Source organism: Erpetoichthys calabaricus, chromosome 18, assembly GCF_900747795.2.
Source record: "Erpetoichthys calabaricus chromosome 18, fErpCal1.3, whole genome shotgun sequence".
Classification (NCBI taxonomy): Eukaryota; Metazoa; Chordata; class Cladistia; order Polypteriformes; family Polypteridae; genus Erpetoichthys; species Erpetoichthys calabaricus.
Genome location: NC_041411.2, coordinates 53,278,190 through 53,295,423, shown reverse-complemented (window position 1 = coordinate 53,295,423; position 17,234 = coordinate 53,278,190). Strand labels below are relative to the sequence as shown.

The 17,234-nt window shown below is 39.9% G+C and overlaps 1 protein-coding gene across 1 annotated transcript in view; it reads left to right on the top strand.

The window, feature by feature from the left end:
• The window catches only part of foxp1b (forkhead box P1b), a 463,598-nt gene that overhangs the window by 246,932 nt on the left and 199,432 nt on the right, over positions 1–17,234 (top strand). Inside the window, exon 7 of the mRNA XM_051921544.1 lies at positions 15,106–15,189. Coding sequence (XP_051777504.1) covers positions 15,106–15,189 — 84 coding nt within the window. The remainder of the gene's footprint in view (positions 1–15,105; positions 15,190–17,234) is intronic.

Genomic DNA, 17,234 nt, shown 5'->3' with positions numbered 1-17,234 from the left:
GTACAGCTTGAACTGTCATCCTGAGTGAAACAAAACTATTTCCAGAATTAAATAGAAACATTAACTGTTCCATATTCGGAGTTGAAACAGTCACGCTTAGAAAGAGTGGTAGAGATTTTGAGGATTTTATTTATAAATCAAAAGGAGTGAACATCATTATATTGGAATTTGCATATAGATTTTCCTTAAATGTCAAATAAAATCAAAAATGTATTATAATCCAGCCCTACTCTCCAGCTACATAAAGATATACATAGGACCTGCATACTGTGCCACTGTTTTTAAAATAGTTCACCTGTATGGGACCCTATAATCAGATTTTCAAGTAATAAATGGCAAAAGCTATGGATTGTTGAAAGCATCTGCAGTAGTGAGGGCCCAAAGGTGCATGTGTTGGGGGCGGACGTGTATGGTAGAAGAGATGTAGAAGAGATTGCAGCAGAATTCCGTATTACAGAACATCACCTATAGCAGTTTTCAGTAATATTATAAAGGCAATTTAAGCTCTTTTATTCAAAGCTAAAACCTTCTAAAAATTTCAAACATACATTGGCATCAATGTCTACATTGTTTATTCTGTTATAATTTTCTTCAAAAGCACTTAACGCTGGTGTTTTTATTGAGAACCTAATGGCAATATGCAGGTTGAAAACAGTGTTGGCTTTTTTGACAACACAACTCTGTGTACTGATAAAATAATATGTTCTGAAATCAATTCATTTCAGATTTATTGTAATGTGTGCTTTAAACAGTAAAATGAAGTGCTCGCCTGACCAAGTGCATCATGTTGCCACTGCTAGGTGGCCCGAATTTCACTTCATAGATTATGTCAAATATAACATCATGAGCAAAACAGCTGAGTTTCCTTTTGAATACATTATATTTTGCATGTGATAATGCAACAGTGAAAATCACTAAAAACTCCTATTGGATTTTTGTGACAAAGAAATGAAGATTGCTACCCAAGGATTTGGTCACACTGCATAAGCCATTTTTTCACCCATACACTTCTCAGAAAAAGCTCCAGATTAAAATAAATGGAGGAAAAGTGTTGTTTGTAAATGCATCATAACCAAATACAACTCACAATGAGAGAAAAAGACACACTGCAATATAAAGCTGTCAACCAGAGAGGGAATGAAATTGCTATCCAAAAGTGTTTTAGGAAATAAAAAAATAAAAAAGCTGATGTCTTTAATTAAATCCTGCTTTTGTCAATGCTCCTATTTGACTTCAAACCTGTCCTCTGCTGTGCCAAATGGAATTGAAGTCCCCACGTAGGCAATGCCATGAGGCTACAGAAGGCATGAATACAGAGTTAGGGTTATATATATTAAATACCTGTCTTCCTGGATCAATTGCCTTAATTTGACTGGGCGAGAATAGTTTCATACTTAGTGTTTCATTTTGCAGAACGAAAGTTTCCCTACCCTCACTTAGTTTTACCAAAATTGCAGACACAACACTATAAGCTAAAAATAAGCCTAGTGCTCCCTCCCTGGAAACATGGTCTATGGAAATAGCCTTCAATAAAGTAAAAACTTAACACAATCTACTCAAAACACTCATTTCCAAATTGTATTCTTCACACATCTTTGTCACATTAGACTATGTAAAAATATTTGGGTCAAGTTCATAATTGTTAGTAATGGCATCAGGCACCATCTTTACTGGTTCAAATGTTTTGTGAAAGTCTCTTGCTCAAACCTTACTGGCACAAAATCTTATATTATTAATTATACATTCTTCAGGCAGTGTGGCATAGAGGCTAAGGCTTTGGACTTCAAACCCTGAGGTTGTGGGTTAAAATCCCGCTACAGACACTCTGTTACCATGAATACATCACTTCATTATCCTGTGCTCCACTTGGAAAAGCAAAATAAATGTAACAGATTTTATCTCAAATGATGTAAGTCACCTTGGATTAAGGTGTCAGCCAAATAAGTGAATAATAATAAAGTACTAAATCTTGGAAAATAATCTGTAATCCTGTAACAGCTCTACTACTAATTAACAATCTATCTGTAGTTACTGCCTAATTAAAATGTTTTGTGATTTCTTACACTATACAGCTAGTCTTATCATCCATCCATCCTCTTCCGCTTATCCAAGATCGGGTCGTGGGAGCAGCAGCTTGAGCATAGATGCCCAGACTTCCCTTTCCCCAGCCACTTCTTCCCCTCCCGGATGACTGAGCTTCTCATCATATCTTTAAGGGAAAGCCCAGACACCCTGCGGAGGAAACTCATTTCAGCTGCTTGTACTCGCGATCTCGTTCTTGCGGTCACTACCCATACCTCATGGCCATAGGTGAGGGTAGGAACATAGATTGACTGGTAAATTGAGAGCTTTGCCTTATGGCTCAGCCTTTTTCACCACAACAGACCGATGCAGAGCCCACATCACTGCGGACACTGCACCGATCTGCCTGTCGATCTCACGCTCCATTCTTCCCTCACTTGTGAACAAGACCCCGAGATACTTGAACTCCTCTACTTGGGGCAGGATCTCGCCCCCCAACCCTGAGAGGGCACTCCACCCTTTTCTGGCTGAGGATCATGGTCTCAGATTTGGAGGTGCTGATTCCCATCCCAGCCGCTTCACACTCAGCTGCGAGCCGATCCAGAGAGAGCTGACGATCACGGCCTGATGAAGCAAACGGGACAACATCATCTGTAAAATGCAGTGACTCAATCCTGAGTCCACCAAACCGGACCCCCTCAACGTCCTGGCTGTGCCTAGAAATTCTGTCCTTAAAAGTTATGAACAGAATCGGTGACAAAGGGCAGCCCTGGCGGAGTCCAACTCTCACTGGAAATGGGTTCGACTTACTGCCGGCAATGCGGACCAAGCTCTGACACCGGTTGTACAGGGACTGAACAACCCTTATCAGGGGGTCCGGTACCCCATAGTCCCGGAGCACCCCCCACAGGATTCCCCGAGGGACACAGTCGAACGCCTTTTCCAAGTCCACAAAACACATGTAGACTTGTTGGGCAAACTCCCATGCACCCTCCAGGACCCTGCTAAGTGTGTAGAGCTGGTCCACTGTTCCGTGACCAGGACGAAAACCACACTGTTCCTCCTGAATCCGAGGTTCAACTATCTGACGGACCCTCCTCTCCAGGACCCCTGAATAGACTTTTCCAGGGAGGCTGAGGAGTGTGATCCCTCTATAGTTGGAACACACCCTCCAGTCCCCCTTCTTAAAGAGGGGGACCACCACCCCAGTCTGCCTTATCATGTTCAACTGAAAAAATCCTAACCCACCAACCATAAAACAATGGGAAAAGGAAGTCCAGAATAATCTAAAATTAATTAATATATATATATATATATATATATATATATATATATATATATATATATATATATATATATATATATATATATATTATATATATATTATATACTGTATATTGTCACAAAAGCAACAAAGAGCCATAGCAAGGTTTGGGGCAGCCACCCGTGTATTTGGTTTCCTGGCTGCAAAGTCGTAAATTAGATACAGCACTGATGTGCACAAAACCGAGTCCAAAATAGAACTGAGGGAATAGGGGAAAGGTGGAGGCTTTTAAAGGGTAAGACAGGAAGTGAGATCAAAGGGGCCGGGCTCATGAAGGTCTTCAGCCATAGGTTCAAGCTTGGACGTGATATAATAGGGGCCAGAGCTGGCAAGGACTCCTTCCATAGGCTCGGTCCTGGACGTCAAGAGGACCGGTTGGAGTCAGAAAAAGAGTCAGTGCACTCTGCCACATCCTGGTATGACTCGGAACTTTCCTCCGGGCGCTCTGGTTTCTTCCCACAGTCCAAAGACATGCAGGTTAGGTGGATGGGCGATTCTAAATTGGCCCTAGTGTGTGCTTGGTGTATGGGTGTGTTTGTGTGTGTCCTGCAGTGGGTTGGCACCCTGCCCAGGATTGTTTCCTGCCTTGTGCTCTGTGTTGGCTGGGATTGGCTCCAGCAGACCCCCCGTGACCCTGTGTTCGGATTCAGCGGGTTAGAAAATGGATGGATGGATGGATATATATATATATATATTTATTGATGTTGCCCTCAACTAATTGGTCATTCTGGATTACCTTTTGCATATCTTTATATCCTTCACAAATACATATTTATTTTCTTGATCTTTAGGTGGATCAGGTGGGGTTATTTGATATGATCCGAATAAGGTTAAATAATATATTACTGGTTTTAATTTACTAATTGAAATGTGATTCTTAAAATCAATACAAGTCAAGTCAAAGTCATGTTGGGGAGCATGCACTGGTAAAGTGCATTGCTGCAACCACCACATGATGAAACAACTCGGGATCCCAGTTGGCAACCCCCCAGGAAGATACGCGGTCCAGTCCCACCATCCGGAAATGGCCAGCCAGTTGTTACATGGGCGACCCCTTGACCTGGTCCAGCCACTCTGGTACGAAACAATGAGGATCTTACAAGCTGGATCACCCTCAGGGAAACGTACCACATGGCCATAGTGCCATAACTGACTCCCCCTCACAATGCAGGTACTGTGCCTCATTAGGGACTCCATGAGCAACCGCTCATTCGACACAAAGTCAAACCAATGGTGCCCAAGGATTTTCCGGAGAGACACAGTACCAAAGGAGTCCAGTGTTCGTCATGGGATAGCGTCCGTGTCTCGCATCCATATAGCAAGACAGGAAGCACCAGGACTCTAAAGACTTGGACCTTCGTCCTTTTGCATAGATATCAGGAGTGCCACACACCCCTTTCCCACAACCTTATGACCCCCCATGCTCTCCCAATCCATCTTCTCACTTCATAGGAAGAGTCACCAGAGACATAAATGTCACTGCCAAGGTAAGTAAACTTCTCAACAAGGTTGACCCCATTCTCTCCAAACAGACACACTACTGATGGCTGTGCCCAAGAGATCATTAACGGTCTGGATCTTGGTTTTTATCTAGGACATTTGCAAGCCCAAGCACTCAGACTCCTCGCTCAGTCTCTCAAGCACCCCGATCAGAGCCACCATTGACTCCATGAAGATCACAGCATCATCAGCAAAGTCAAGATCCGTGAATCTTTCTTCACCAACCCACGACCTTGCCCAACACCTAGTCCATACAAGCATTGAACAGAGTAGGAGCAAGACAAACCCCAGAATCAACTGGGAGAAACACAGAGGTTCTCCCTCCACTCTGCACAGCACTCACAGTACCAGTGTACAGGCCACTCATGATATCCAGCAACTTCGAGGGGATCCCGCGAACCCTCAGGATGTCCCACAGGGCAGCTCAATCAACTGAGTCAAACGCTTTATGAAAATCAACAAAGGCTGCAAAGAAACTGCTGATATTCGCATTTGCGCTCCATGACAACCCTCAATGCCAGGATGCAGTCGATGGTAGAATTCTTAGGGGTAAAACCAGACTGTTCCGGTCGCTGGTAGGTGAGCAAGTGATCACGGATCCTATTGAGGACGACCCCAGCAAGGACCTTACCCGGCACAGAGAGCAGTGTTATCCCCCTGTACCTGCTGCAATCCAGGCAATCACCCTTCCCTTTCCAGATAGGGATGACAAGTCCCATTTTCCAGTCAGTTGGGATGATGCCAGTCTCCCAAATGGAAGCAAAGATTCAATGCCAGGAGGACAGCTTTACCACCAGCCTGGAGAAGTTCACCCCGGATACCACAGATCCCTGCAGCTTTTCCTCCCCTCAACTGGTTGCAATCTCTGTGAGACTGGGTGGTTCACAGCTAATTGGAGGATCAGCCTCAAGAACCGTGGACCCAGAGATGTCCAACGTCCTAACTGGAGGATCAGCTTTGAATAACTGCTCAAAGTAGCCAGCCCAGCGGGTCACAACTGCAGTGTCATCCGAAAGGACCGTTCCATCAACCGCTCCGACTGCAACTCTCCGAGGAACGGATTCGGATGTGCGTAATGCTTCGATTCCTCTGTAAGCAGGACGTGGGTCACTAGACCACAGATGGTGTGTCACTTGCTCACAGATTCCTCTAACAAATGCCCTTTTATCTGTCCTCGGAGCCCTCACAGCTGTCCTTCTCAGTTCCCGGTAGAGACCAGAGTTGCCATTGAACTGTGCGCTGCGATTCCTCTCGATGATATCCAGGGTGCCCTACGAGATGAAACACCTCCTTCTGGGAACACCAACACAACCCTCAGCAACCTTCAGGGTCTTGTCACGGAAGGTCTCCCACATCACACGTGCAAACTCATTAGAAACAGCCTGGTCTTGGAGTCTGGCCCAGTCTGGGCTCATTTTCCTAGTAGGAGGTAACCTATTGGACCTAAGCTGGATCCTAAGAGTAGCAACAACAAGTCTGTGGTCAGAATTGACAAACTGGGCACTTTTGTAGACCCTGCAGTTTTGCAAGAGCCTCCAGCATCTGCCCAGGAGGATGTGATCAATCTCCTTCACTGCACCACCACTATTGAAGTACCAAGTCCAACAGGGCACTGGAACCAGGATCCAGCGATTTGCAGCCCCTGGCCTCTTGCATAGTCAAAGAACATGGAGCCACTTTCACCACGGTCACCAGACCCACGGGAACCGAGACAATCCTCATAGCCAGCCCTGTCAGTGTGCACCCATCAACCACCGAGCGAAATTGCGAATAAAATGTCTCCCTCACTGAGACATCGCTCACCACGGTCGGAGCATACACTGAGACAACAGAGAAGGCACCCAGGGAGTGCCGTAATCTGAGTCTCATAATACGCTTGTTGAAAGGAGTGACATCGGACACCGTCGGAAGAAGCCAATCTTCTACACCAACAGCTACTCCCCGAGTATGACAGCCATCAGAGTGGCCAGACCAATAAAAGGTGTATCCACCTACAGAGATCTGGCCAGTCCCCGGTCTGCGCACCTCAGAGAGTGCTGCTACTGAAATGCAGAGTTTACGCAGCTCCTCCGACAGCAGAGGAAGATGATCATCTTGCTAGAGAGACAAGACGTTCCATGCGCCTACCTGTATGGGTCGCCTAAAATTGGGACACGAGTGCTGCTGTGCAGCGGGCAACGCCTCAGCACCACATCAGTTTCGATCCCCAACAGACCTGACCCTGTTGGCTCTCCAACAGTTTCGACTCTTCCGGGGATGGGGCTCCTTGGGGCTTTCCCCCATCCCCTTTATTTAGTAATTTTACATTATTTGGTGTTTTTCTAAATACATAAATATAATTTTGTGTATTACCTGTGTTTTTCATTTTATTCTTTCCATACACCCATCTTCAGTGTTTGTGACACAGAAAAAAATGATATATTTTATATTTTGATGTATATATCAAAAATGTATTGTTTACAGGAAATGTTTATTTATTACTTTATTTTTTGCCTTTTGGAATTAAACTATGTATAATAAGCTTGTTCTTCATGAGTTACACTGATGCTCTTACAACTATGCTAATCTGTGCTTAGTGGAAACTGAAAAAATGTGGACAGCTTTAGTTTGATCATTCAGGAAAGAACAAATTATGTATAATATTTCTCGACAGGTAGCTCACACAGTGCAATACACTGAGACTTGTGCACAGTGTACTTATTTTGTGCATTAACGAATTTGAGCAAGTGATGGATAAAATTTATGAGAACAATAATATGGAATATTTATTTTGCAACATGAATTTGAGATTTGAACAGTAATGTTTAGCTTTTATTTTGAAAAATATGACATAAATTGTACATACAGTGCTGTGTACTTGATAACTTGTAAATTGTGGTTCGAGCTGAAAATTCTTTGCAACAGTGAATTTTCTTCTCCTAGCTTGCATTATATTTAGCATTCCATCCACAAAATGTAATAGAGAGTAATGAGACAAATCAAATGCATGAACACGTTTACTTGCACCATCTATAGCCCAATCAAAGGAATCCTATAAGTGGACAAGTCTGTCTGTAACGACAGTATGCAGAATATATATTTCTAGAAATAAAATGTATTTTATTTAATGTAGAGGTGGGCTGCTTGTGTACTGGATTTATGCTTAGCTGCTGACCAAAACTAAATTTAAGGTGGCCAGCAGGTTAAGAAAAAGCAGAATTTATATTTTGACAGGCAGGCAATATTAAGCTGATTAACACATACTTGAGCTAATTTTTGTGAAGATATGTCATAAAGCTTGAATACGCCAATGTTATATTTTACATAAACAAATCATGTACATTATATTTCAATTTTCATATCAGAGGAGTGACATGTACCTGCCACGGCTAGTTGAATACAAGATGTGCTGCTGTATTTTGTATCATCTGCAGTAGCTAGATAAGGCACAAAGGTACCCCTAACAGTAAAAGCATGCAGTAGTTCAGTCACGCCAAACCCAATTCCTGGACCAGAAGTTGTGCTGCAAACTTTGTCAGCTACAGCCTGTTCTTGTGGGTCTTATACAGAATGAATCTACATGAACAAGAGAGAACTGTAATGTACTCAGTGAAGGACAGCTGCTTCTTTTCATTTAAAATCTGTAACTAAGGAACTGGGACTTCTGAGAAATGTCATATGGGACTGATATGAAGACTGCATAAACCTACCTAGGTTGTATAATTCTTTGAACTGTTTATATTTCCTGCTCTTTGTCATTATGCAAATAAATATCTTTTAGTAAAAAGCTTAAATTGGTGTCTGTCCAGTTATTACTAGTGAACCAAGAACTGGATTGTATGTAATTCCTTGTCTAGATGTGGTTCTTTAAAGGCATCAAAAGATCCTTTTGTCAAGTCCTTAACTGGTGGTAAACAGGGTTGAAAAGGAGACAGTGAGACAGGTAAAAGGTTAGATATAACAGTTATACAAACGATTTTGACATTTCTTCCTATCCCCCCTTAAGAAAAGAACCTAAGAAGTTATTTGGTACCTTGCATGCCTCGCACATGATCAGATAACATGATAAAACACTTTGGGTTTGGCTAATGGAATTTGATTCCTTCCTCTTGATTGGCTTTTACCTTGGTTTCATCCATACTAAACTCATTACTACAGTGGTCAGGTATGAACCATTATTAGTGGTTAAATAAAACATTATAGTAGTACAGTTATGACAAGACCCATATCTGAACCAGAAGATGTGCTGCATACTCTATCAGATACAGCTTGCTCTTGCAGATGTTATACAACATGAAGCCAGCAAACAACTGAAAAAATAAATTTCCATATTAAACATACCTGTTCTTTTCACATTAGGACACTTCACCTCTTAGAAAAAGAAGCATCACAATGGCTTCTCTTGTTCAAACTGGAAAAAGCACATATTGACTTTCTTGGTGTCTTTTGCCAGTTAAACATGGCTCTCCTAAGTGGTGGGTGAAAAGTAAGAAGAATCATGTATTCCTTGTTTTGATCTATTATTCATTTTTTATATTGCTGTGTCTACTGTAAAAAAGGAACAAAACACAAGAAAAAAGTTGGGATTCAATTAGGACACCCCATTTAGAATCATAAGTAACAAAAGAATCTTAAGTTGTTTGATCATTCAGACCTGTATGTTTACAATGCCTGAGCTCTATCCTCTTCTAAAATGGGTCCAATATTGAACAGTGACATTCTGTTGGGGTTCTGCCAGAACACCCAAATTAATGTCCTGCATTGGAAAAGAGAAAAAAAAAGATAAGTAACTGTTATAATTTTGGTTTTGCTATTTATATTTTTGATAATTTTGGTAATGAAGTGGTACAATCTTGTATTTGACTTTGGGATTTTCTAAGTCAGGAATTCTGTTTCTGCCATTATTTGCCTAATTTTCCTGATAATTTAGGAGTTTGTTATGTTCTGTACTTTGGCCACTAGGTGGAGATAGTGAAGAGGGATAGGGGAGAGTGTTAAGAAAACAAAAAGTTCAGAGGACTAATTGTTTCCTGTTGTTGCTTCCAGTTGTTGGATTAAAACTTTTGGGCACTGAGTCTCTTCATTTTATCCTCTGACAATTTAACTGAGTTGTGTAATTTTTTTAGAATGTCTTAGACACTATTTAAGGGCCCATGATTACCACCATTTATGGTAGTTGCCACTAAGTCCACGTTCTGTGTTTCTAAGAGTATGTCCTCAGAGTTTGTGACCTGTTGGAGGTAAATGCAACTGCTTAAAAGGCTGGCTGTTGGTCCTTATTAGATCTGTGAATTCCAAAAGACTTCCAAAGAATGTTTGCCAATTTTTGTTTTTTTTTCTGCTTTTTTGTTTATTGCAATGCCACTCATGCCATCACATGACTTTCCAATATTTAAGATGGTGTCACCACAGACATGTTTTGGGACGTATATCATAAAATCAGGCTTTCTTCCTAGCCATTACTTAAACGTAGGACGTTCTCTTGGTTACAAAGAGTTTTTTGTGTTTTGTAAATCATTTTCTCTGGGTAGTATTACACCTTTTTATGCACATATTTTTGTGTTATTGCAGGTTTTTGCATGTGTGAAATCCAGTGGCGAACCGTGCATTTCACACCTAGGCCTTCAGTAGTGCTCCATCTGAATCAACCCGCCCCTCAAAAACTAATTTATGGTTATAAAAACCATCTTAATATGCAGAAATACAGTATAAAGGGCCGTTGCGTCGCAGATAGATAACTCCTGTAGCCACAATAAATTCCTTTATTGAATAGACAAACCAGGGGTGAACAAGTTCCTTTCTACTGCAGCTACAGCCGCGGCACACATAAACATCAATAATAACTCATAAACTTGCAATATTATTTAGGAAAATCGCAACATTTTACTCACCAAAAATTCGGATTATTTGTAAACAAAATCCATCCTCCTCTCTTTCCTCAAAAACAGTTTAATTACTAATAGATTATCCGTGCGCTTCAGTTCCATCACGAAGTCCCGTTCTATCGCCATCGAAGCTAATGCTGAAAGTCGAACCTGCCCTGTCGTATTTCTGAAATAAGTTTTAATTCGCTTTAGGGCTGAAAATGTCCGCTCGACAGAAGCAGTGGACACGGGAATGGTCACCGCCAAACATACCAATGTGTACAGCTGCCCCATGCTCCATGCCCCATTTTTCTGATGAAGGAAGTCAAGGAGATCAGTGGGAGATTTTCCTGCAAAATCATCCATGGCATACTTACACCATCCTATCCAATCAATGGGTCTGAATACGGTGACGTTGCCGTAATCATCCATGGCATACTTACACCATCCTATCCAATCAACGTGTCTGAATACGGTGATGTTGCCGTACGCCTGCTAGAGGGCCCTAGTAACACCAACTCAAAATCTGATTGGTTGAAGCAACAGTTTAATCGACATTTATTTTGTGTTAGAGGGCCTGCAGAACAGAGTGTGAAGGTCTCCGGGCAGACTTCATTGACTTTGTCCCTGCCTGGCAACAAATGATGGCTGAAATGTGATTGGTTAAATGCTTTAATACGAAAATACATGTCTGGAAGCAGCACAACCATCGGAAAAGCTATGAAAGGAAGTGGACAGACTATTTGGAATTATTTAATAAGTATTCATGGACATAATATAATTAACATCAGTTTGTGATTCAGATATTTTTTTAGGCCAGCAGAGAACGGCTTGCAGTCCCTGACGGTCCGCCACTGGTAGAATCTTATTTTGGTCTTTGTTTAGCATTTTTCCCCTAGTTTTAAAAGTTAATTTTTCTTACTGTCTTGAATTTCATTGTTTATGTGACGCTGTTGTTATTGATCATGTTACCATGATGGTTGTGATTGTGATGTCATAGGATGTGACACTATTGGCACTTGCATTCTTTGTTATCCTTTGGTTAACATAAAAACCTTTCTTCCCTTTGGTGCTAGTTAGGTATAATTCAAGGTATGTTTCAGTGTTTTTTGACTTCAACTTCATGTTTGCCTTTTATGATCATGTTGCCTGGTTCTGCTTGGACGTTTTTGGTATTTTGATCTTAGCTAGCTCTTTGAACATAATTTTTTTCTTATTTATCTCCTGGTGAACTTTACATTCACAGTAATACTCAACACCTTGCATGTCATAACATGACCAAAATAAACATGTAAACCAGAACCTGAAAAAATATCTATGTTGCACTGTAAATTTTTGCAAGTAGCTTGGTGATAAAAAAAAAATGAGATTGGTTAATAATTTCAAAATTGGAAAGAATGTGTATGGCTGGAAACACGGTATGTTATGGAGCTGAAGAGTGAAGATGTGTTGTATGTTTCTACTCCCAGATATGAACAAACACTTTTAAGCATTGAAGCAAATATTTACAATTCGACTTTTAACCTAATAAATATAGAAGTACTATGCCACCAAGTATACTCAGTCAACACAACTGGCATGACCCATCTAAGAATAACCAGCCAAAGAGAGCTAGGAAATGGGGATGAAGGGGAGGGGTTCTAGTAATAGGAAAAAAACAGCATCATCCAACCTCCTCTGTTCAGTATTTTTCTGTCCAATATGCAGTTGTTGGATAATAAAGTAGAAATCATTCAGACAAGAATAGCTACAAAGAAATATATCAGAGATAGCTGAATTTTTTATTTTCCTGAAACATAGCTAAGTGCTGAGACACCAGGCAGTGCAAAACAGCCAGATGGATTTTCTATCTTTTATGTGGATTGGACTGAACTGTCAAGTAAAGAAGGAGGAGAAGGAGTGTGTTTTATGGTGAACAATATGTGTTCCATGAATGTTAAAATTGTCTCTATTACCTGTTCACTTGATATAGAATGTATAATTAGTAAGTGTTTTCCCTTTATATTCTGAGGGAGTTCCCTGGTGTTTTTCTGTTCGCTCTTTTTATAAACTTCTGCAAGGCAACATGAACAACACTTTGAACACAAGCATTTACTGTTCATCCTGAATGATTATTTATTCTTGCTGGGAACTTTAATAAAACAAAAATAAGCAATTCTTACCTAAATATCACCAGCATATCACCTGTCCCACGAGGCGTGTAAACAGCTAAGCTAAGCAGTATGCCTTGGTTTATTATCTTGATAACACTGACATGATTATAGGCCTAAAGATCGTTCCGGGATGCCAGCTGAAAATGTCCATTTTACTTACCTTTTGTGATAATTTCATGGATGTTTTTCTGAGTTCATCTAGAGTTTGTGCATTAGGAAGGGTAGCTCTGTCATTACTCTTTTTTTAAAACATATAGATGCAATTTTGATCAATTGTACGAGGGCAATCCCAAATGTAAGGTCTCCTATTTTTTTAGAAATCCAAACAACCGTTTATTTTCTATAATTTTTACATCATTTTAAAGGTTAAAGAATTATTTATTTTTCTACATAATCACCATTTCGGTCGAAGCATTTTTGTAGACGCTGTGATAGTTTTAGAATGCCCATGTCATATCAGCTCGCCGCCATGTTCTTCAGGAAGCGTTAAACCTCATCTTTCACCTCTTTGTCGGAGCAGAATCACCTTCCGGACAAATGTTCTTTCAATTTAGGGAACAGGTGGTAGTCACTGGGTGCAGAGAGCATCCAGAGTGATCCGCCGATCTTTACGCATGTTTTCCTCAACCTTTGCGACTGTCTCATCGGAAATTGACGGTCTCCCGCTCCTTTGTTCGTCGTGAATTTCAGTACGACCGGCTATAAACTCTCTACACCACTTGCGAACGTTTTTGACATCCATGCACGACTGTCCATACACTTCCATCAATTGACGATGAATTTCAACCGGTTTAACGCCTTTTGCGTTCAAAAATCGAATAACTGCACGAACTTCACACTTGGCGGTAGAGTTCAACGGGAGCTCCATTTTCAAGGGCTGTCAAGCCAAGATTGAGCATCCCAGCGAAGCCGTGCCTGCTTGTTTGGGACTGGAGGAAGCACCAATCACAACAGTGTGGCCAACAGCCGTACAAACAGTTTCTCTACGTCCCCACCGCTTTGGAGACCTTACTTTTGGGATTGCCCTCGTATTTAATATATTTATATCTTTTCTTTGGCTAACAATACTTAGCATTATGGTTTCTTCAGTGTACCCCATTGTTTAGAACTTTCTTGTCAGTAACATTGTTGTTGCCAGATACATAGTTCAGCAGAGTTGCAAAGCATGAAGTTAATGGACAATATTTATTTAAAATGTGTTGCAGTAATTCAGATGATCTTGGGCTAAAGTTTTTAAAGAAAAACTCATTAGATAGCATTTTTAAGCAGGGATTTCAGGTGGTATTTTAATATTTGTCTATGTTTTGGACTTTAATTTTTGACTTTTTGGTCAAAACAAGATAAATTTCCTCTGTTTAAATGTATAGCATTTTGCTCTTAAACATGTCTAATGGATTGTCTGGCACAAAATATTATTTATCTAAAACACCAACTAAAGAACAAATAACTATATTTTATAAAATGAGTTAAGTGGTACCTAGGTCAAATCTGTGTATCAGTAATAGTGAAAAATGTTAAAAGAGTAATTTAATATCAGCTATTTACAACAGTGGAATCAAATTGAAAACTGATTGAATCAATAAAACATTAATGAAATAAATATGCTAGAATAAAGAAAATATATTTGCACATGCTACAAGCAAAGAGTTAAGATAAGTTATGTAAATCAAAAGAACAAAATATGTTCATCAGTCCATGCAATGAGTTGGTAACTCCACTGAGGTTTAATTCCTGTCTTGTTCTTAGTGTTAGCAAGACAGGTTCCTACTCAATGTGGCCCTATTTTGGAATGAGCAGTTCGGAAAACATAAAATTACACCAGTTAGTTAATGCTAATTTTGCACTTGACACTAGATATTCTATGTCTATATTACATCTTACATCTTGCCTGAAGAAGGGGCCTGAGTTGCCTCGAAAGCTTACATATTGTAATCTTTTTAGTTAGCCAATAAAAGGTGTCATTTTGCTTGATTTTTCACTATGTCTATATTAAATCACATATACATTGAAGCCTTAGTAAACATGCTGTTTTAGAAAAGGTATGATTATTAATTGAGCTTAAATTAATGAAAACTATATTAATTCTTGAAAATGTAAGCAGTCAACCTTGCTTACATTTTTGTAGTAATTAATTTTTATGTAAAGTGGCTAGCACACAAGAAACTATAAATTATGCTGACAATAAACAGAATTATTTTAAGAAAGGTAATTTTTACAAATTTAAATGATATTTTAGGAAATTAACTATCTTACTTTTTTACAGCTTGCTAAAGATAAAGAACGCCTTCAAGCAATGATGACACATCTTCATGTGAAATCTACTGAGTCAAAACTCACCACCCAACCTGTAAGTGAGAGTAAATTTTCTGAAAATACAAACTAAAAATTCTGTGTACAATATTCACCAAAAAAAGAAGAAAAAGAAACACAAGGATAAAGTACCAGGCCACACAGAAATATGAAGTTCCTTCTGTTGTTTGTACTCAAAATTTGTACTGTTTAATTGTACATACTTAAGGTCTGACATATTCTTTTGTTTCCAACGTTATAAATGAGTGTGTCACAATAAAACTAATTTAATTGGGTAGGGGACAATAGTACACTGTCTTCATACATATCTATTTATAACAAGTGGTGCTGCCATGCAAACAAGAAGACCAGGGGTTCCCATCCTGGATGCTCCCTTCATAGAGTTTGCAAGTTTTCCTTGAGTCTGCGTGGATTTCCTACAGGTGCTCTGGTTTCTTTTCACAGTACAAAGACATTCAGGTTAGGAGAATTGGCATTCCTATATTTATCCTAGTGTGTGTTTGCATGTGTGTCTTTACCTACAATTGAGTGGTACCAGGCATTTGTTCCAGTACCTTGAACCCAATGCTTGCTAGGATAGGATCCAACTTCCTTGTGATGCTGTTCTGGATAAGTGGGTTTAGAAGATGGATGGATAGATGGAATTTATTATTGCCTGTAATGAGTTTGGAAGTGAAAGTTTCTACATGTATTAACAGGTAGCATTTTATATTAGCTGAAGATTTAAGCCATTTCATTTTGAATAAACCTGCTTTGCCAAAGATTTGCATTTTTAATTAGAAAGGAAACTTATAACACTAACCACTTCCTCAGTTTTACTAATGTTATGTTGCAGACAATTATTTTTGCTCTAAAAAACAAAGTCCTCCAATTGACTCCTATACTTCATCTCACATCCATATACTCACACCCACTGTGTTCAGAATCATCAGAGAGTTTCTGCAAGTGGCATGACTTGGTGTGGTGTTCCAGTGTTGCTCATGTCCACAGTCCTTGAGCCTCACAAACTGTGATACGCCAATGAAATAGTCCATTATCCAGGACACCATAGGTTCATCCATCTTTGAACTTAATACGTAATAGGGAGGGTTGGATGTAACTGATGGACCTGGAGAAATTTTAAAAAAGCATAATCCTCACAGTTATTCAAGCTTTGTCCACATGGGAATAAACCTTGTGGAGCAGAATGATAATTGCATCTTCCATTCAAATCTTTATCTGATAGGCAAACTGGAATGGGTCTAGAGAACTCATATAGTTTAGGACAGGGGTGCCCACACTTTTTCGGCTTGCGAGCTACTTTTAAAATGACCAGGTTGAAATGATCTACCTACATTATATATATATATACTGAGTATACTTTATACATAAAATATATGTTGCCATACCTTTCATAACTGAATAACCCTTATGGCACAATAACAATTAAATACATTTATGGTCACTACAGTATTTGGATTTAATAATCTTCATAGTGGGAATGTGGGAAAAGGCTGATTCACATAAATAAGTAGAGCTGAATAATGCAGTCAAGGAGGTAGCACATTTCCTCATGTTTGGGTACTTTTCCTCTGTGAGTAAGTTCCAAAACTGTCCATGAGCCCCATACTTTAGCTGAATGTCATCCTGTAGTGTTAAAATCTCATCCTCCACTGTAGAGGAGTTTTAGGTGAAACAGTGTTGCAATTTTTGATGTGGGTGAATCACCCTCAACATCTTGCCTAAATGGATAGCACTTAAATGTAGCGATTGGCTCAAGTAAAGCTGAGTCTTGAAACCGTCTGTCAAAGTCTGACAGACAATTTTCAATCTGCTCTGTGTACCGTATGCTGTCAAGTTGCACACACGCCTTCCATTGCGTCTCCAGCTCTGATGCGAGGTTTTGGATGTTCCCCAAATCAAGGTGCTGCAGCTTTGAGGACAAATGTTGCATTTTTCGTTTGAAAGCATTAACTGAGCTAATCATATTGGTTTTGTCTTTTCCTTGCAGTTGTAAATTAAGCTCATTCAACATGTTGGTCAGATCGGAAAAAAAAATACCAAGTCTAGCAGCAATTGATTGTTATTAAGTTGCTTGTATTC